This window comes from Cryptotermes secundus, unplaced genomic scaffold (assembly GCF_002891405.2).
Source record: "Cryptotermes secundus unplaced genomic scaffold, Csec_1.0 scaffold1105, whole genome shotgun sequence".
Taxonomy (NCBI): domain Eukaryota; kingdom Metazoa; phylum Arthropoda; class Insecta; order Blattodea; family Kalotermitidae; genus Cryptotermes; species Cryptotermes secundus.
The window spans coordinates 1,576,800-1,597,492 of NW_019718631.1; the positions used below are offsets into that span (position 1 = coordinate 1,576,800).

At 37.2% G+C, this 20,693-nt stretch overlaps 3 protein-coding genes and 1 long non-coding RNA gene across 8 annotated transcripts in view; 2 read left to right on the forward strand and 2 right to left on the reverse strand.

Moving 5' to 3' along the window:
* LOC111862813 (ketosamine-3-kinase) overlaps positions 1-3,143 on the forward strand; it is a 20,137-nt gene extending 16,994 nt beyond the window's left edge. For all 3 annotated transcript variants that reach the window (XM_033750901.1, XM_023848528.2, XM_023848538.2), the window contains 2 exons: positions 955-1,129; positions 1,768-3,143. In XM_033750901.1, the coding sequence (XP_033606792.1) occupies positions 955-1,129; positions 1,768-1,831 (239 nt within the window). In that variant the 3' untranslated portion in view covers positions 1,832-3,143. The remainder of the gene's footprint in view (positions 1-954; positions 1,130-1,767) is intronic.
* Positions 3,144-5,154: 2,011 nt separating this feature from the next.
* Positions 5,155-7,017, reverse strand: LOC111862690 (cytochrome c oxidase subunit 6A2, mitochondrial). Its single transcript, XM_023848279.2, has 3 exons — positions 6,843-7,017; positions 5,886-6,037; positions 5,155-5,411 (listed from the first exon to the last, which is right to left on the reverse strand). The coding sequence occupies exons 1-3, from the start codon at positions 6,931-6,933 to the stop codon at positions 5,331-5,333; spliced, it is 324 nt and encodes a 107-aa protein (XP_023704047.1). The 5' UTR covers positions 6,934-7,017; the 3' UTR covers positions 5,155-5,330.
* Positions 7,000-20,693, forward strand: part of LOC111862682 (serine/threonine-protein kinase S6KL) — a 124,766-nt gene continuing 111,072 nt past the window's right edge. For all 3 annotated transcript variants that reach the window (XR_002842475.2, XM_023848251.2, XM_023848265.2), the window contains exons 1-7: positions 7,000-7,408; positions 7,517-7,629; positions 10,832-10,958; positions 14,049-14,150; positions 16,919-17,042; positions 17,585-17,692; positions 19,887-20,045. Coding sequence is in view for 2 of the 3 variants with exons in the window: in XM_023848251.2 (XP_023704019.1) it covers positions 7,322-7,408; positions 7,517-7,629; positions 10,832-10,958; positions 14,049-14,150; positions 16,919-17,042; positions 17,585-17,692; positions 19,887-20,045 (820 nt within the window). In the remaining variant the exon portion in view is untranslated. The remainder of the gene's footprint in view (positions 7,409-7,516; positions 7,630-10,831; positions 10,959-14,048; positions 14,151-16,918; positions 17,043-17,584; positions 17,693-19,886; positions 20,046-20,693) is intronic.
* On the reverse strand, positions 11,274-20,606 carry LOC117282199. The gene is made up of 3 exons (XR_004512852.1): positions 20,472-20,606; positions 16,631-16,814; positions 11,274-11,514 (listed from the first exon to the last, which is right to left on the reverse strand). It is a non-coding gene; the product is annotated as an uncharacterized LOC117282199 (long non-coding RNA).

Here is a 20,693-nt window from a genome sequence, read left to right on the forward strand (position 1 = left end):
TTAACAATACCAGCGACAAGTGCTGCAGATGAACACTCATTTTCAGCTCTGAAGAGATTAAAAAACTACTTAAGAAATTCGCAGAACCAGGATAGGTTGTCATCACTGGCTTTGATGAACATTGAAAAGTCCTTCCTAAACAAACTGCAGTCCAAACCCAGCTTTCTAGAGGAGGTTATTGATCTGTTTGCCAAGAAAAACAGAAGAATCGAGCTGAATTATAAACAATAAAGTAAGCATTAATTATATGCCAGGTTCACAACCCTGTCATTTGATGGCTATAAAATTGTGTTGATAATTATGTGTTATTTTAATATATTAGCTTAAATATACAATACATATTAAACTATTAGCTGTTTTCTTTTAAATAGAAGATAGAAACTATAGGGTATATAGAAAAAATTTATATACACATATATAAAGTTGCTTCCCTGCTTTCGGTAGTCATGCTACGCCACTGAGTTACACATAATTATAGTGCTATCGCTATATCTACACTTTATAATTGACTGTTACGCACACTAGAAAGTTTTTATGGTGTAAACATGTAGTGGACTATCAAGGAACAGACTTGGTGATGGTAGGGCCTGGGATAGCACAGTCAGTATAGCAACATGCTAAAGGCTGGATGACTGAGGGGTCAGAGTTTGAGTCCTGGGGGGGAAAAGATTTTTCTCATCTCCACATTGTCCATAACATGTTCTGGGGTACACTGAGCCTCTTATCCAGTGGATACAGGGGCTCTTTCTCCAGGGGTAAAGCAGCTGGTGCGTGAAACTGACCACTTACCTCAAGCTAGTGCCAAGGTTCATACATGGACCTATACATTCACTCCCCCATACATCTTCATGGTGTGGTGCGTAGTTAGTTAAGTACAGGCAAAACTTTAACTTTTTACCTCATTAATGGTGGCTAGAAAATAAACTTCTAAGTATATTGTTTTCTTTTTTCTAGTTGTTTTTGATCCAGCTTCATTTTATGGACACCATGAATTTGAACTGGCCATCGCTGGAATGTTTGGGGGTTTCAATAGTACATTTTATCAGGCATACCATAATCTGATTCCTAAAGCTCCAGGATTTGAAGTCAGGCACAAGCTGTATCAACTTTATCACTACTTAAATCATTGGTTAGTATATGTGACTGGCAAATCACTGTTAGCTGAATTTGGCATATGTAGCATGGATTATCTTTTCTGTTTGTCATCATGAGTTCGTCACTGTTTATAATTTCAGAGGATTTATTTGCAGTCGTTTTATATCTCTTGACTGCCTCTGTGGTCTAGTCGTTCCTGGCTACAGATCCAGAGATCCCAGGTTCGATTCCCGGCGCTACCAGATTTTCTGAGGAGTAGTGGATCTGGAATGGGGTCCACTCAGCCTTGTGAGGATAATTGAGGAGCTATTTCAAGGAAATAGCGGCTCCGGTCTAGAATACCAAGATTATCGGCCATGGGGATTCATTGCACTGACCACGTGACACCGTCTATCCACAAATACTGGCACTAACTTCACTGATAAGCGGTGGTCGCTCAGTCAGTATAGTTCGCATGCGGACTACAGGCCATGGAGTTTCTTGTTTTGTCTGTATATCTCTTGCATTTATTATCCTGGATTCTAGGTGAGACATGAACATAATACTTTTTTTTCTATGTACCCTGTTTTTTTATTTTGTTTCAGTAATCGCTTATTCTGAATATGATTTCTCATGTCTTTCCATGATGTTTACTGTTAAATTGAAGAGACTGTTCCAATTGTTTGATTGCAGGAATCATTTTGGAACAGGCTACAGAGGATCAAGCATTTCAATAATGAAACATCTGGTCAAGTGAATCTGCTGAATACTGCCACTACTGTTGCTTCTCAAATCTGCATGTTGCATGTTAGATATCTAGATATAGAGCAGTGCAGTGAATGTGATAAGTTGCAACAAATTAGAGATATTAATGGCTACATTCCATTTTGGTGATTGGTGCTAGTTATCTGCAAAGCTTTAAACGCTCTACGCTCTCTTTTACCCATTAGTCAGTTTAGATAACACATTTCTCTGTAGGCCATTATTGGTTGGTAAAATGCTATTCATTGTTACATTGTTGCAGATATGTGTATATAGGAAACTGGTTTGGATGCTAGAGAGAGTTTAGCTATTGTATTCATTGTGATGTCTTCTAATTGTTACTGTTAGGGACATGATATATTATTTCGTAGATATGCACTGTTGTTTAGCGATATTCTAATTTTATTGAAAATGTGATCGTGAGTGGAAAGATTAGAAGTTGCAGCTGTTCTTCTAAGAGTGATAGGTGAATCATCGAACTTAGAGCAGTTTTATTTCTATTGTCTGATGGTATCATCAGTGGAAATTTTAACTTACTAGAGAGCCGTCCTATTGCGTTACATGTTACTGTATTTACAAGAAGTTTTAGTGAAGAATATTGTCATCTCATTTATAGGCTTTGGTGATGTGGTAATATGTATGGGCTCACTGCACCAGATATATCCGAGTACTAAAGTGTACAATGTCCATCAGTTTATGGAAACAGCATTTGATATTAGAGAATCATTTGCAGTTCAAACGCAGATTAGAACAAAACACATTCTGAAATCTCACACTTGAAAGTAAGGTAAATGTATTTAGAGATGTTGTGACACAGCACAAAGAATAAAAAAAAAATCTCATTTTCACCCAAAAGAGATGGAACACTCTAGTAGTCAGGTGATGATCTATTGATGCTTGAAATCATCAAGACATGACTGTTATCCAATATCAGTGGGACACTATAGTGAAGAATATTGCCACCATGTTGGAAGAGGTTGCTGGTAGTACTGTGGTAGGATATTTGTTACGCAAGGTCCATTTTAACGTGTAGTGACTAAATTTGTTCTTCGACCTGAGTAGTGTCATTGATCCTGCTCAGTATGTAGGACCAGCATGTATCTGTGCTAGTATATTTTTTGAATGCACATAACGTAATATTCGTATCCTGTAAAGGTGAAGGATAGAAATCCAGAACATTAACCATCTTCACTGGTTGGAAACAACAGTAGAAACATAGCATAGTTTCAGTTTATGCTTACTATTATTGTATTATAGTACTCGTACAGTGCCACCAGTATACCAAATATACACTGGCTAAATGAGAACTGTTCAGTAAAACATTTATTTAATTGATCCATTTAACAAAACCCAATATACAGAACTTTATTTCTTTATGTGATGTGGCTATGAATCATAGGAGCCAGGATAGCTCAGCCAGTATAGTGACTGGTTACAGGCTGGTGGATGGAGGAGTTGGAGTTTGCTGAGGCAAGAATTTTCATTTCTCCATCTCGTCCAGACCGGCTCTGGGGTCCACCCACCCTCCTATACAATGGATACCAGGGACTCTTTCCTCAGGGGTAAAGCACCCAGGGCGTGAAGCTGACCACTCACCTCCAACTAGTGCCAAGGTCCAAAAAATACGGATCTACACATCCACTCCACCATATGTCTTCATGGCGTAGTGCTTAATTAGTTAAGCACAGGGCTATGAATCATAAATCATCTCATTGATTTCCCATTTCTGTTGGTTTTTCCTTTCTCATACTCCATTACTGCCCATTATTCCAGTCCTTGTCCAAATTCCTTCCTCCCATTGAATTATAAATTATAGATTTAATTATATATTGAATTTGAAAATGTGGGAATTCTTTTGGTGGTGGAGCTCTCCATACATGTGCAAGTAGTTAAATATTTGACATAAATTGTTACTAGTTATTACATAAGTAGAAGAAAGTAGGAACAGCTTTGAGAAGTAAAGGAACCTAAAAGTCATGAAAGAATTGCTGTTGTCAATGAAAGTAGTTTTGGTTGTCACTTCATCACTTCTACAAAGTTAAGTGCCAAATCCTGCCATGACAGTGTGCTCTTATTTAGACTCTGTTTTCAAAAGTGGTTACTGTTCATAATTTCTTACTTCTGTTAAAATCTATCTTTAGCACTAACGGGTTTGTGAGTTCACTTACTGAGGAACAGAAATTATCTGAAAATCTGATGTTTTACTTTGATACATTTTATTATATTTTTGAAAATAAGTTTTGAAACTATGATTTTATTAAACTTCTGAAAAATTGTGAAATGTTTCTTTTCATATTGCCTATTAACCTGGTAGTGGAATATCTGTTTTCTGTTTATACTCGTAGTTTTGTAGGATTAACAGAATACAATCACATTATAACTAAGCTTTTGATGAGTTCAATATCTGGTCCAATTCGGACAGCAGATCAGTGAATTTATGAATTATGTATGTATGTAAGCTCCCTTGTAATTTAAGATAAGTCATTTCATACTTACTTGTTTCAAACACTTCAAAAACCAAACCTTGCATGTAACCATTTGTTGGACTTCACTTGAAAGTGGCCGTGTAATCAGCTGTACCTGGTGGAAATATGATCAGCAAGTCCAAATTTACATGTTTCCTTCCCAGAGGCTGGAAAGGTCCTGGAAGTTGTGCAGTTACCTACCACCTTCAAGTCTCACAGGTTCCCTGTCTGAGCTGGCATTAAGTTTGTAACATAATCTTCAAGCATGACTCCATGGACTAAGTGGTGGTTAGGGCTGCGCCATAGCTCAAGCAGTTAGTCGCTGGCTTCCCACCATGGCAGCCCGGGTCTGGTCAAGTGGGATTTGTGGTGGACAAAGTGGTGGTGGGGCAGGTTTTCTCAGAGTACTTCGGTTTCCCCTGCCAATCTTCATTCCACCAATTGCTCCACAATCACCCTCACCTATCATCTGGGGCTGGTACAATGGACTTATTCCCACCCCACTAGCAATAAAAAAACTGGTGGTTATGCAGCATTCTGAGAGGACACACACATGCCTGAAGGTTTAGTGGGATGAGTTAATGCCATTGTACACGTCATTCTTATAGAACCAAAAATTTAATTTTGATGTCCAATGAAATTTAACCATGTAATCATTTTAATACTTACTCATAAATAAACTGTGCCCTACCAGACAAATGGCCTCTCTCACAGAGCTTTCTAATCAAGATTTTTGATTATGATCACTTTAAACTTCAAATCTTATATCACACGTCACAACATTTCTGAAGTGAAAACCTGTCACATCAGGAGGAAATACTACTGGGTGCACGTGTGGAAATGAAAAGAAGCGTAATATATATTTTGTTTATTCATATTTACAGCACCATTATACATCCATTGGAATAGTGAAAATACATACTAACGAAGTGCAGAAGCTTATTATGTCAAAGCTAACTGCTAGTACAGGCTTTCACATACAACACTAAATCATTTGACTTCTGCACTGGCACAAAACCTTTTTGTTGCTTAGTGTTCATATCCATCTGGCAAAGGATTTGTATGTGGGTTGTGGAACAGGGAATGGTTGCCATCTCCCCAAGGAAATCTCTGCAAAGTAATAAGAAAAATCTAGTAGGTAACAAAAACATGGCCTCCGAAGCTGGTTTCAACTGGAAGATCGTCTGTAAAATTAAGGAACTGTAATTATGAATGTTCAACTAATTTTCAGTTATTTTATGGTGTGAACATCATTTAAACTGAAGAAGCATCATAAACCCACATCTTGTCCAACTGAAATTAAATTTATAAGCCTAACATCATATATACTCCTAGGAGATATTTTCTATGTGTACAGAAAATAACAATGGGATAAACCTTACGGCACATACTGGATACAATTTTCATAATTTAAAACTACGTGTACTTTCCACAACATTCTTCTCTATTCCCTGCCAAGAATTAACCTGACTACATACATGTTTTAGGAGTGACAAAAGACTATGCTAAACAACTGGTGGCTGCAGAATACATATCTCAGTATAAATGCGTGAGAGGCATATGTTTGTGTTCTACATAAGATACCTTATTTCTCAGCCGGAGATGTTCGTATGGAATAAATTCTGGTCGTTCGTGATGGGCCTCTTCTTGGTGCTTCAGATAAGCATTCACCATGCAGAGACCCACTGATGGCAAGGCCACAAAAAATGAAAGATTCCTCCACAATTTGGACCCACCTAGACAATCGGCAAGAAATAATCTTGTAAGATAAACACACAACACTTTTTCCAGAACTGTTTTAAATGACCCACTTTCTTCATCACTTGATAAATCAATGTGCTTATGCCAGCTGTATGATGTGAAATAATTACACTTCATGCATATATGTCAAAGTATCCCTTTCAGGTGATGGTGATGAGACACGAACTACATGCATATAGTATTAATTTATACTGAGAAAAAAGATTCAGGGTAAAATTATAAACTACCCATCACTTGATAACTGGAAGAACACATTTTAAAACACAGCTGTTCTAAAACATGAGATTCTTGTCCCAGTTCTGAGAAAATTTCTAGAATGTAGGTCTGAAGAAAAGTAGTATTAAAGTGGAAATACATACTCTACATCGCCTTTGGAATAAATGATGTAAGCGTTCTCACTTCATAAGAAAACATATTCTGGCTAAACTTGCTGGAAAGGTTTAAAAACGGCCTGTGCCCCGAAATGCCTAGCTTGGCAAAAACGAAGATTTCAACCCAAGTTATAAGTGAAAATAAAATATGTCAACAACAGTCGGACTGAAAATGTTGATACGTTTTGCAATATAGTATTTTACCATAGTCAAATCACTGGTTAAAATTTACAACACTTTCAGCCTCTGCTGGCAACAGAAATTCATAACCAATAAGAGGCCGGTAAGGGGAACAAATATAGTCAAATAATATACTTGGTACTAGATTAAAATTGTAATACTGTTAACCAGCAGCGTCAACAATCAATACGGTTTTTTTCATATTCATTATTATTATGAAATAATAAACCTGAATGCTCTCCCGCTGAAGGACCATGAACGGCCCGAACGAAAACAGAAGCAACTTTCGGTCCTGCACTCTTTCCTACAATCCCAGCCATTTTCCTCTCTTCTTTTGCCCAAATTAGATACTAGTAGATCCTAGTAGATACTGCAGCACGAATCACGTAGCATGGGAGTAGGAACAGGATTTGATGTGTAATAGTCAAAGGAACATCAGTAGGATCAGTAGTGTCATATAAAGCTAATGTTGAAGGGATATTATTGCAACCGATGTTATATTTTAAATAAATCTGCTTTATTAGGACTTACATAACTTTTAAGTCATTTGAACATTAGTATAATTGCATCTGAATACGAAGTACCGTAGAATCAGCTGATGAAAACAAAAAACTGTTGGTGGGAATTATAATTTGGTGCATCATGGAGAGGCGTTGGCACATTTAATTTGGAATTAATGTTGGTGCATGCATATGGTGTGCATATTTAATGGGAAATTCAAGCCGAAAACATGCATCTGAAACAACTGCCAAATATTCAAGAAGTGTTGGGATACAACAGCCATATGTTAGTCAGGTGAGAATACGGAAGTAGGTTACGAACTAGCAAGCAGCATTCAGCTGTTGCATCCTCGATATGAAATTAAATAATTATATTTATCTAATAATATAAAAATGATTTCAGTTCAGCTTGTCAAATTTTACCAATGATCTGAGTGGAAGATCATTTGCAAGTGCTATTAGTCATCAGTCAACGTGCAGCGTTTCAAGGCCTTGGTCCAGGGTATCAAGACGGAGGTGAGGACAAACGTGTGTTGCCTACTTTAGCAGGAAATTAAAACTCGTAATTACTGGGTTTTTGGACTTTGTTTATCATCCGGTATTCTAAAAATCCGAGAAGAGAATTTTTCGGAAACTCGATCTGTTTCCATCCTCAAGTGAGGGAAGGGGAGATACCTGCTCAGTTGGGTCCCTTAGGAAGAGCTAACCTCATTCACTGGTCCAGGTTAGCTCTTTCTAAGGGACCCAACATAGTAGGTGCCTTTCCCCCTTACCTGAGGACAGAAACAGGTCCAGTTTCTGAAATGTTTTCTCTAGTTGTTAAAATACTGGATGATAGATAAAGTCCAAAATCCCAGTAATTCCTAGTGTTGTACACCATCGTAAGAAACCCTATAGAACTTAATTGTTTCTTGCATCCTGTTATGTATTTAATTAGTGTTAGAGTCAATTTTACCGACCACACAACATACCTTTACTACTATTACACCACATGTTTCGACCTCAAGAGGTCATCCTCAGGTGCACGAACACAGCTGTATAATTACACGCAATCACATTCGTCTTCTCACTTATTTGATCATGTATCTTATTCAGGCCCACGCTCAATAATATATCAAGTTCCTCTCACAAAACACAAGTTAAAATATTATTCTAAATGTCAAAAGTTAAAATTTTAAAATTTAAAATTTGTGAATCGAATTTCAATTCAGATCACTAGTTATGCTTTCACTTTCACTTGTTATTCAGTCACTTCCTACTTATGCTCATCACTGCGTCAAGTTCACTTTAACTAGTTTAATTATATTATTGGTTAAAAGTTCATGAATTAAAGTTCAATTTTATTATATTGATTGCACTTTTTCACTTTTTGGAGGTCTCGCTGTTCTTCCGCATCCTCTGATGTCAGTAGCCATCACGACAAGGACCGTAACAGATCCAGCAACATCACAGGACGCGGAAGAACAGCAAATTTCTGTTGTCCATTGGATAAGACCTGGGTAGGTCCAAGAGCCACAATGAATTTGGTGACAGAGAGATGAATGATTGTCTGTGCTGGGATTTTAAATGTAGCTTCTTCAGCCCACATAGGCTGACCTCTCTTGGCTCAGAATGATAGACAGATGAAGACCAAAATCTGATATATGACATAAACACCGTCCCAAGTGCAACAATTTATTGTAGTTCTTTTGTCATGCCCTCTTCTACACTACATGTTTCGGCCGCAAACGGCCATCGTCAGGTGTATACACTTACGCAGCTGTTACACTGCTCTTAGTTTAAAATTCAAGACCACGAGTCTTCCAAATTGTTCTTTTCGTCATTACTAACAGGTTTCGATTTATTACAATCTACTTCGCTGATATCTGTCTGATTTGTGCATTATCTTTGTTACCTACACTCGTCAATTTTGATTATTATGAACTGGCACTTTTAAAATCTTCAGTTCTAATTTAAAAATTCTTTTAAAAATTAAAATTCTCAGGGTTACTTGCCCTATGTCTGTAGTGCTGCAGCGGCTACTTCTTCTTTTCAGCACTGTTATTCTGTGTAGGCTCCCTGTGTGCGTGCCACTGCTTATCTTTACTACGGCACACACGCAAGGAGCCTACACAGAATAACAGTGCTGAAAACCAGAAGTAGCCGCTGCAGCATTACAGACATAGGGCGAGTAACCCTGAGAATTTTAATTTTTAAAAGAATTTTTAAATTAGAACTGAAGATTTTAAAAGTGCCAGTTCATAATAATCAAAATTGACGAGTGTAGGTAACAAAGATAATGCACAAATCAGACAGATATCAGTGAAGTAGATTCTAAAAAATCGAAACCTGTTAGTAATGACGAAAAGAACAATTTGGAAGACTCTTGGTTTTGAATTTTAAACTAAGTGCAGTGTAACAGCTATGTGTACGTAAGTGTATACACCTGACGATGGCTGTTTGTGGCCGAAACATGTAGTGTAGAAGAGGGCAAGACAAACGAACAATAATAAATTGTTGCACTTGGGACGGTGTTTATGTCATATATCGTATAGAGTGCAACAGGATGCTTAAATATAATATTCCAAAATCTAATGTTTATAGCAACTTTTAGTACAGGTCAACTTTACTCAATTTTATCTAGATAAAATATGTAATGTACAAGGTGAAAGAAGGAGTAATGGAACTTCATATCTGTTAGAAACAGCATGATTATGATTACTTAAAGCCACAATTGTTTGACTTGACTGGCAGTGGAGCTGCTGGGCTCTGAGGCAGTAATAAAACCTCAGACTTTCTGTAGGATTTTTGGTCCTCACAGCAGTGGTTATGAAGAATTATATCTTCTGGTTTATAATGCAGCGTAGTCTGTTGAAAGACAACTAACATTTTGGAGGCAAAATGTTCTTCCAAAACGTTGGTTGAGTTCCAGTGGATTGCAGTGTGTTATATCCAAGAAGACAGAACTCCTCAGACTTTCTGGTCAGTAGAACTGAAAGTACATATAGACCAGTGGGAATTGGCATTTAGAAACAGGAGACGCAGTTCCTAGAGGGAGTTAAGTCTTTACTGTGAGCCTGCCACAACAGTGTCAGATTGCTGGTCTAGGAGGATCGAACTTCACATTATCCCCCCCCCCAAACCTCCACCGGGTAGGAAAATCAGTTCCTACTGTCCTTTTAATGGCATCCTTTTTTCTCTTCTTTCCCTTCCACCTACCCACCCTGTTATTCCCCACTTCCTTCCTCTTACATTTCTTCCTTAATTGCTGATTTATTTATAAATTTACTTTATTTGTTTTGAACAGTTGGATACACCCTTCCTTCCTTGTTATTTTTATCTCTCTGTAGGACCAATGGCAGCCATTGGTTCACTGACAGCCCCACCCTTGTTCCCTGTCCCCGTATCATGGACCTTTTCCTCTGCTTGGCTTTCTTCTGCCCAGAAAATGGAGGCAGGAGCTTACACCAAAATGTTGGCATGTATCTACCAGACTACATGGTTCCACAACCCAGAAGGCCAGGATCTTAACATTACTGCCATGAAAGTCTCAAATCTCATGTTTCAGGAGATGTCTGGAAAGAAAATTCATCTGATTAACTGCTTCCTTGAAGGGGATTAAAAATTTTCAGCACTCTGAGCAGCATAATTCAGCAGAAATGTCATGTAGATATTACGATCAATAAAAAATTATAGAAAATTATAGGAAATGAAGTATAGAGAGTACCCATTTTTATAGGTGGCATCAAACAACTCTGAATGACCCTCTGGTAGCTGCTAAAACAGCCTGGCCAGTGCCTTATGTCGAAGCCATCTTTCTGCCTGAATTTAAAATTAAAGGCAACATAACAGAAAAAGACTTTCAGGTATGTAATGTTTGCCACAAGTTTCACATGCCTGAAATTTACTGCTTTGTATTAATTTTATTGGACATTAATTACGTTCATTTGTGGATATTTTGCTTTAGTAATTCCACGTGTTTTATGTTGTTCTGGATTGTCTTGTCTTTGTTTTGGAGAATTCTCAAATATAAATATTGGATCTATGATATTGCCACATGTCAGTGACCAGACACAGGGTTTGGATTGATATTTGGGTTTACTGGATGTTCATAACTCATAACTACAAATAATTATAACACTTTCACTAATCTAAACACTCTAAAAATTACTACTGCAAACACTAGCCCTTCTTAGTCTGCCGTATCTTTACTAGACGTTGCTTGGTAGTGACATCTAACGGTGCGACTCCAAACTCCATAGCTTTTTTTATTGGTCCTTGCTATAAGCCTCAGCACTTCCAACAATTCTTCTATTGTTGCATGTTTATTTGTTGCCACAGAAAAGCGTTTACCATGCCATTGCATAGCAACAGCTGGCTTTTTTCCTTCCAGCCACACCGTGTCCCAGGGGTCGACTCAGCCTGTAACAGAAATGATTACCAGGAATTTTCCTGGGGGGTAAAGAGTAGCCAGTGCGTAAGGCTGACAACCTTACCGCCATCTGTGAGCCGATTGCCTAGAAAATATGGGAGCCTCGACATCTCAGAACCCAATGGGCCTCCACGGCCTGTTACAGGGGCAGCTTTAAAATCCATTTTGCTTCCCTTATTGTGGTGCTACCTTCACTATCATAATTTCTGTATGTCATATTATTTGTCTTTACTGAACATTGCGGTAGGATCACTGCTGCTTTGTATTAAGGAGGTCCTTGGTTTGCATCTGTGTCCAGAGCCTTACCAAAATTCTTTACGATTTTCCTCAGTCTATCCAGACAACTTGTAGGGTAGTGCCTCAAATATGTGTATTGTATCTTTGTTCCCTACTGTTCACACGTATTCATTCATATTAAACCTGTAATTCACCTCTATATAAACAAAGTACTTGATGACTTATTCTGACCGTCTTACAGTGCATACATTTATTCATCTTACTCTTCTCTCTTGCACTACATGTTTCGGCACTAAAGTGCCATCTTCAGGTGCTTTTCGATGTATATCGAACTACTGCATTGCATGCCCTGTTGTCTTTATACTAAAATAACTAAAATATATATTCGTCATATATATTGCTAAATTTTAAATATTAAAAATGTTAAAACTGTTCAGGATTTGTCATCCTTATGTCGTATTTCAGTACGCAAGTCACACCTATCTTCTTCTGTCGGAGTATTCTTCCTACTTTCATGTGTATCTGTAACGTGAAATTGTATTCATTAATACCGAATTCTGAATTTTATTTGTTACGTGTGGTATTATAATGTTTAATACTCACTGTGCTTTGTGTTGTGTCTTACTCCTGTGACTGCGTGTGTTATACTGCTGAGCCTGCTGGGTATGTGTGCTCATAGATCGAGTAAATAACTACCCCATCACCAGAGTAGCAAAAGATAATGAGATCGAAACTATAAACAACATACTCATAAATAACAAGTACAACACATATATAATTACAAAACTAACTACAAATAACAGAAAACAAAACATTGCAAAAAAGCAGAACATTACAGAGAATTCAGAAGAACAAGAAACAAAAACGAAATGGGCAACATTCACATATATAGGAAAAGAAACAAGAAATATCACAAAATTATTTTGAGACACAAAATTAAAAATAGCATTTAGAACTAAGAACAATTTACAACATACATTAAAATCAAGACCACGAATAAATAAATATAACAACAGCGGCATATATAGTATGAAATGCCAAGATTGCCCCAAGGAATATATAGGACAAACCGGGAGGAAATTTAATACCAGATATAAAGAACACATACATGACATAAGACATAATAACAGCAGTACAGGCTACTCAGGACACATATTAAACACAGGACATGCATATGGTACAATAGAAAACACTATGGATATCATAGCAACAGGTAGGAAGGGGCAATGCTTGAACACATTGGAGAACTATCATATATACAGAACGACAAAGAAAAACACAAATATGAACAATATAAATAAAGAAATATATAACCCAATATACCACGAATTACACACTATCTACACAGAACAACATAACAACACCCCACCACCTACCCCCATCACATCTACCCCCACAACATCATAACTCAATCAAATCGAAGACAGCACACACACACATACCCAGCAGGCCCAGCAGTATAACACACGCAGTCACAGGAGTAAGACACAAAACAAAGCACAGTGAGTATTAAACATTATAATACCACGCGTAACAAATAAAATTCAGAACGCGGTATTAATGAATACAATTTCATGTTACCCACAACATCATATCTCAATCAAAACCAAGACAGCACACACACACATACCCAGCAGGCCCAGCAGTATAACACACGCTGTCACAGGAGTAAGACACAACACAAAGCACAGTGAGTATTAAACATTATAATACCACGCGTAACAAATAAAATTCAGAACGTGGTATTAATGAATACAATTTCACGTTACAAATACACATGAAAGTAGGAAGAATACTCCGACAGAAGAAGATAGGTGTGACTTGCGTACTGAAATACGACATAAGGATGACAAATCCTGAACAGTTTTAACATTTTTAATATTTAAAATTTAGCAATATATATGACGAATATATATTTTAGTTATTTTACTATAAAGACAACAGGGCATGCAATGCTGTAGTTCGACGTACATCGAAAAGCACCTGAAGATGGCACTTTAGTGCCGAAACATGTAGTGCAAGAGAGAAGAGTAAGGTGAATAAATGTATGCACTGTAAGACGGTCAGAATAAGTCATGGACATAAATCAGTGGAACAGGACGCTAAAATATAACATTAACAGTACTTGATAAGAGTGTTTATATAGATTAAGAAACACCCAAACCAAATATATTTCATTCTATGTATTTGGCATACGTGTCGCAGTGAGCAGCTGGCTGACTATCTCTATATTTCTGTTTACTCTGTTAGCTTTGTCAGTAATCTGATCATTTCATATTTTTTGCAGGTGGTAAGCACAGTATCAAGGGGAGCATTTGGAAAAGTATACAAGGTTATAAAAGAGGATACAAACGAGATCTATGCATTAAAAGTTCTTTCCAAGTCTCAGGTACAGTGAATTTACTGTCTCTTTACTTTAGGCATTACTAAATGCTGTTTATTGTATGAAATGCCTGACATTTATTTCCTTACAGTAAGTTCTATTTTTTATCTTTTTCCATAGGAAGAAGCTGGTGTACAGTGTCATTTATTTTCAATTTACTATCATTTGTCCTGACCTCAACCATTCCCTGAAATATTCCTGCTCATATCTTGTTTTCCATTATGTTCTGAGTTAATATTACCTGTACTGACTAACATTAATTAATTGGTTTTAACCTACTTTCTTTATTTTGAAAAACTAAAGGTAGGCTTATGAAATCACATTTCTTAGTGTGTGTGTGTGTGTGTGTGTGTGTGTGTGTCTCCTATGTCACGACTTTTGAATGCCTGAACCAATTATGAAATTTGGTACGTATGTCATGGTGCCCGACCTCCATCTCAAGAGAATAATTCATAAATATCACCATCAGTAATACCAATGTTACAGCCTCTTTAATTTCTGAGGTAAACCCTTCATATTGCACAAACGCCTATACCAATGCCCATGAAACTTGGTATATGTATCATGCCACATAGAGCCAGCTGAATGGCATACTCTGCAAGTCCCCTAGATCAGAACTACCAACATTACAGCCTCTAAAATTGTTGTGGTAATAACTGTAATGCTACTTAAATGCCTGAATCGATCATTATGGAACTTGGTATGTGTATCATGCCACCTGAGCCTATTCATTTCATAAATCCCATCCTTCAGTAATACCATCATTACAACCTTTCAGATTGCTGATGCCAGACCTTAATATCCATTTACCATTCTTCATCAAGGTTTGTATGTACATCATGCCACCTCAGCTCATTTCAATGGTGCACTTAAAAAATCCTGTCCTTCAGTAATACCAGCATTACAGACTTTGAAATTGCTGATGCAAAATCTTAATATTCCTCCAACATCTGTACCAATCTTTAAGAAACTTGGTAAGAATATCATGCCATATGAAGGCATCTCATCAGCGTAAATCATAAATCCCTCCCGTCAGTAATATGAACATTGCAGCCTCTCAAATTTCTGTGATATAACCTTGGTATTGCTTGAATGTCTGGACCAATCTTCATGAAACTTTGTTTGAACATGGAGGATTTTTACTTTGTTTACCAGTTCCACGGTTGTGCACTTCACAGCGGCTGGTGCGCCACTTGATGCAAGGCGCATATGAATTTTGCCAATGAATCAGCATGTCTGACAGCCAATAATGTTTTAAATGAAAGGAAGTTCTTACTTTTGCATATTTATGTATCTCTGTGTAACCGATCATTGAGACAACCTCAGGAAATTCTAGGGTCTTATACCATTACACAACAAATATGAGTTTGATTAGTGTTTAATAAAGTGAACAAAATCAAATAGACATTAATCAGTTTATTATACCAATCACACTATTTGTTCCAGTATATTTTGCTATTGTCAGGTGTGTATAGATAAACAATAAATATAATACATTATTACTAAATAATACAGGGAAGATTTTTACTTGGTTGATGAGTTTATAGCTCTGCTTTTCACGGTGGCCCGTGCACCGTCTGCCAGAAGACGCATAGGAATTTGCCGATGAATCATCTGATAACATTTGGAATGAAGGGAAGTAATTAACTTGTAGACCTGTACATATCTTTCAGAACTAATTGTTTGATTAAAAAAGAATGTCCAGCAGGCCAGGCACCAACTTTCACTGGATGGAGCGAGGCTTCGTAGTGGGATTATCAGTTACAGGAGACATCATAACTCACTTGTAGAGACAAGTGATGATGGTGTGATAGTTTACAAGGCAATGAAGCGTCTGACACTAACTCGCGTGCATGAGCTGTCTCTCTGCTCTTACATTAGTTACCTGAAATAAGCAGAGGTTACTTTCTGAGTAGCCCTAGTGCAGATCTAATAACAGTTAATTAACAAGTTGTTGTTTACATTCCCTATAGAACGGACAATACTTTGCAAGATGAGGCGCCGACTAAATAATTAACATTAATATTACTACATCTATGTCACGAGCCTCCAATAACAGTTTTTATATACACACAAAATATAGAATACTCCAATTTGTCCATGGGAACGCAACAAAATTACAAAAACCGACTGACTCGACGATGTAAAGCATCAATCGAAGAATTTTATTCTTGTTTTATACTATAACTTTTGTTTTATATAATCCAGTTTTTTGTATTTTTACATCAAGTATTTTATATAATTAATATTATTGTATCCAATTTTACTAGTACTGCAGTTCAGTGGTGTATATATATTAGCCATGTATTTTCCTGATGATGGCTGTTAATAGCCGAAACATGTAGCAGAGCCAAAACAAGACACTGACCTCGATATAGTTGTGTTGTGACGGTTTTAATAGAGAAGTTGTATATTATAACACAACAGGATGCATGAAATGAAAAAAAAAGGAAGTATTTCCTTAGTTTTTAAGAAGCACTGCATACTTGTATGTCTTGCCTCAGCATTCAGGAATAGTTCACATCAAATGCTGAAAGCTGTCCAGTGTTTCAGCAAACTTTGTAGTTGCCTTCTTCAGGTTTAATGATTTAGGGGGCTGTTGGCAGCTCTAACACATTCAGTGTTGCTTAGTCTCGTAAGCTGAAGCCTCACTGTTCAAGCCATGAAAACCTAAGGATCAGAATTATGTATTTGTACATGCAGATATAAAATATTACATTATTTACTGCATATAGAATTTTAGCTAACATGTAGGAACATGTTTGGCTTTGCAGATAATTTCAGAAAACGCAGTGCAGCAGGTGAAAGATGAAGTGGGAATCCAGTCCATGTGTGGGCACAATCCGTTCATAGTGAACTGTCCATTCTTCTGGCAGAGTAGGAAGCAGTTATTCATAGGTATAAGGAACACGGCATGTTTTTGAAATGTCACAACATTCTGAAGGTTTTGGTCACTTGAGAAGTCAGAGAATTATAAAAACATGTACATGAAGAAAACAGATGGTAAATGCTAACAGTTAGGAGGGTCACTGTCAGTAGTCAGTTATCTTGGGCTTACGCCAGCATATTTTAATTTTGGAAAAGGTTTTTGAAATCTACATATTAGTTTTATATCTGTCTCTCTGACCATCCTCATGTAACAGGACCCAACTACTTAACCAGTTTCAGTCATGCTTAATATAAGTTATCTACACTAAATTGTTTGAGTCATTTTGGTTTTGTTTTAGTTTGTATCATTTCAAGAACTACTTTACAAGTGTGTAAATGATGTTTCAATTAGTCTTCTGAGCCTTAGGACAGATTTTGATAAGACTTCATGTATAGTGTTCAGATATTACCATATGTAAGCTTCAGTTACATTAACTAATTTTAAGGGACACTTTGATCAAGGATTTAACTGAACCATTATGTATCTTACTGCCATCACCATCTTGTTGTAGTGAGTGATTTCATGACTGGTGGGGAATTACTTGAGCTTTGCCAGAGTTATGGTCTTTTACCAGAGGAATTGGTACGGATCTATGTTGCAGAGATTTCTCTTGCTATTGGTAAGCTTTTTTGGTTTTTATTAGAGCAGATAAGATAGATTTGTTCTCATACTTTGACTAAGTGAATGCTCCTTTGTGCTTGCTCATTAATGGGTTCACAGTGAAATAGAAGATTTATTCTTAAGTTTCTTAATTACTCTGAATTGGGAGATGGCCCTGAATGATAGGTAAGGATTTAGAAGGAGCAGTCATGGAGTTGTTATGCTAATAGCTGTGTAAAGAAATTGACAGAAATGATAGCCAGTAAACTGGCCAAGATAAAACAGGCAGCTCCTGAAAACTGAGATTCTTGACAGTAATATTGTACACAAGCACACGCCATGAACATAACATCAAGATACAAACAAGACTACCATGTGAAAAGTGAAAATACACATATGCGCAACATGAGAATACATGTGCCCTAAGAGAACCATGTGCTACCATGCTCATCAAGGAAATGATCATTACACAGGACTCAGGACTACACATCTAAATAAAATGAAACAAAAATAAAAATAACAAAATTTGGTATAAAAGAATAATAATTGGCCAGTATTGGTCTAATTTTAACTAGTTACAATTATCCTGTTTTAATTTAATTGAAACCAAAGTAGCTATATAAAAACAATTTTAAGGCTGATGCAAAATTGAAATACACTTATGATGGGGTACCCAAAAGAAACCGAACTAATTTTTTTGTGGGCAGAGCTTTTGTAGTACCGCGTTTTGCCACTATGAGCGCATAGAGCTAACATTCCTGAGTCGATAAGCCGACTACCGTTGCTTCAGAAGGTAAGGACTAGTTTCGGCAGAGTTTATAGTGACAACTGTTTTGTGTGATCGTCGTTTTTGCAATGGCTGATTTTCGTGAACAGCGTGCGGCGGTGAAATTCTGCTTTTTGCTTGGGAAAAGTGGAACAGAAACTCTTGAAATGTTAAAAACGGCGTACAAGGATGATGCTGTGGGGAAAACTCAAGTGTTTGAGTGGTTTTCCCGTTTCAAAAATGGTGAAATGTCAGTTGATGACAAACTTCGTTCTGGTCGTCCTTCCACAGCCCGAACACATGAAAATGTTGAAAAAATTCGTGAAATCATCAAGGAAGATCGACGACGGACCATTGAAGAAATTGTGGAGCTGTCGGGAGTGACTTGGAGCTCAGTTCAGCGAATTTTGACAGAAGATTTGGGAATGAAAAGGGTGGCTGCGAAATTCGTGCCACGACTGCTGACTGCTGAACAAAAACAAGGTCGCGTGGAAGCATGTTGTGCTTTGAAATAAGAGTCCCGAAATGATCAAAACTTTTTTTTTGTTTCCTTGAATGAAAAGAGATATGAAAGGAAAGCGTTTTGCTGATGTTGTTGAGGTGAAGGAAAAAACGATGGAGGCACTGTCAAGCATCTCAAAAGATGAATTTAGACAATGTTTTGAAAAATGGAATAAAAGACTAGACAAGTGTGTTAGTGTAAGTGGAGAGTATTTTGAAGGGGATTGAAAGTTTGTGCTTAAAATTTGAATAAATAAGTTTAAAAAGAAATAAGTTCGGTTTCTTTTGGGTACCCTCTCGTATATCACAAATAACGGATACCCTGCAGTAAATTAGGACAATATTTATACAATTTACAGTATTTGTTTAAGTCTGTAACTAAAGACCCTGCATTGTAAACAATGCTGCAACCTTCCCGCAGTTGTATACATTGGCCAGGTCAAAGGAAATAATAGAGAAAGTTGAGAGGGACTGTATAAGTACTGCCTGATGATGGTCAAATATGAGTATAGTGGCCAAAACATGTCTCATTGTAGAAACCATATACTTATCTTGGAATTATGTATATACTGTGAGACTGAAACTGAATGAAATATGTGATCCTTGACATCTGGCATTGTGTGTTCCACCAGTCATTTTGCCAAAAAAAAATTTTGACCCACCATAGTAAAAGCAAAGTTTTTTTTTTTTTAAGTATGTGATTTAGGATTATTGTAATCATTAATGCAAGTTCTTATTTTCGAGACCTCATGTCCCACTCAGCCAACTCTCAGGTTCCACCGATGGGATGTATCAAAACTATCAAAACGGTTGAGAAACGCTTGTTTAGAACATCATTCTTTATGAACCTTTTTGATAAAATATGTTAGATAACGTCCTGTATTTTGAATGTTGTACCAAAGAGTTGTGCTTTCACTTGTGTTAACATGAAAATTTTCTTTTGCAGATTTTTTACACAATGCTGGTGTTATCTATCGAGATCTTAAGTTGGAGAATATCCTACTTGATGAGGATGGTCATGCTCAGCTGATAGATTTCGGATTAGCAAAGTGGCTCAAGTACGGATCTCGAACCACAACGATATGTGGCACTAGGCAGTATATGGGTGAGTAGATTATCAGGTAGTCCCAAATATGAGATGTATCATCCTAATGGCTTTTGAATGAAGTGGTTCATTTTCATGAATTTATTGTGAAATTATTGTTCACCCAGTAATCAAACTGATAAGGCTGTGACATAACTGAGGCGGTTAGTTGCTGGCTTCCCACCGCGGTGGCCTGGCTTCAATCCCGGGTCTGGTCAAGTGGGATTTGTGGTGGGCAAAGTGGCGCTGAGGTGGGGTTTCTCCGAGTACTTCGGTTTCCCCTGCCAATCTTCATTCCACCAAATTCTCCATCATCATAATCACCCGCGGCAGGCTACATTAGGCCAATCAGTGGCCACCGTGTTGAGTGGACCCAGTTGGACTCCACCCCCCACTAAGCAAATTAATTAAATTAACCAGACTCATACTGTGTACTCGTTTATCTACCTCTTATGTCAGTTTTGTTCATGTGAACACAGGAGATTTCCATTAAGCACACAGAGGCTTCAACAGCCACAACTTCAACGGTCCCTCTGCAAAAGATGAAAAATTTTCTGTGATGAGTGTAGTATGCCCTCAGTGCTGCGTGGTTAAGTAAATGTGATGTTATATTTTAACCTTTTTGATGATATGTGCAGTAATAATATAATTGAAAATATAATCCCTTAC

What these genes read in the sequence shown, in the direction of transcription:
- LOC111862690 (XM_023848279.2), bottom strand. Translation starts at nt 6,933, where the DNA reads ATGGCTGGGATTGTAGGAAAGAGTGCAGGACCGAAAGTTGCTTCTGTT. An exon ending in TTCAGCGGGAGAGCATTCAG is followed by an intron (nt 6,038 to 6,842) that starts GTTTATTATTTC and finishes CCGATTGTCTAG; the next exon opens with GTGGGTCCAAATTGTGGAGG. An exon ending in ATCTCCGGCTGAGAAATAAG is followed by an intron (nt 5,412 to 5,885) that starts GTATCTTATGTA and finishes ATTACTTTGCAG; the next exon opens with AGATTTCCTTGGGGAGATGG.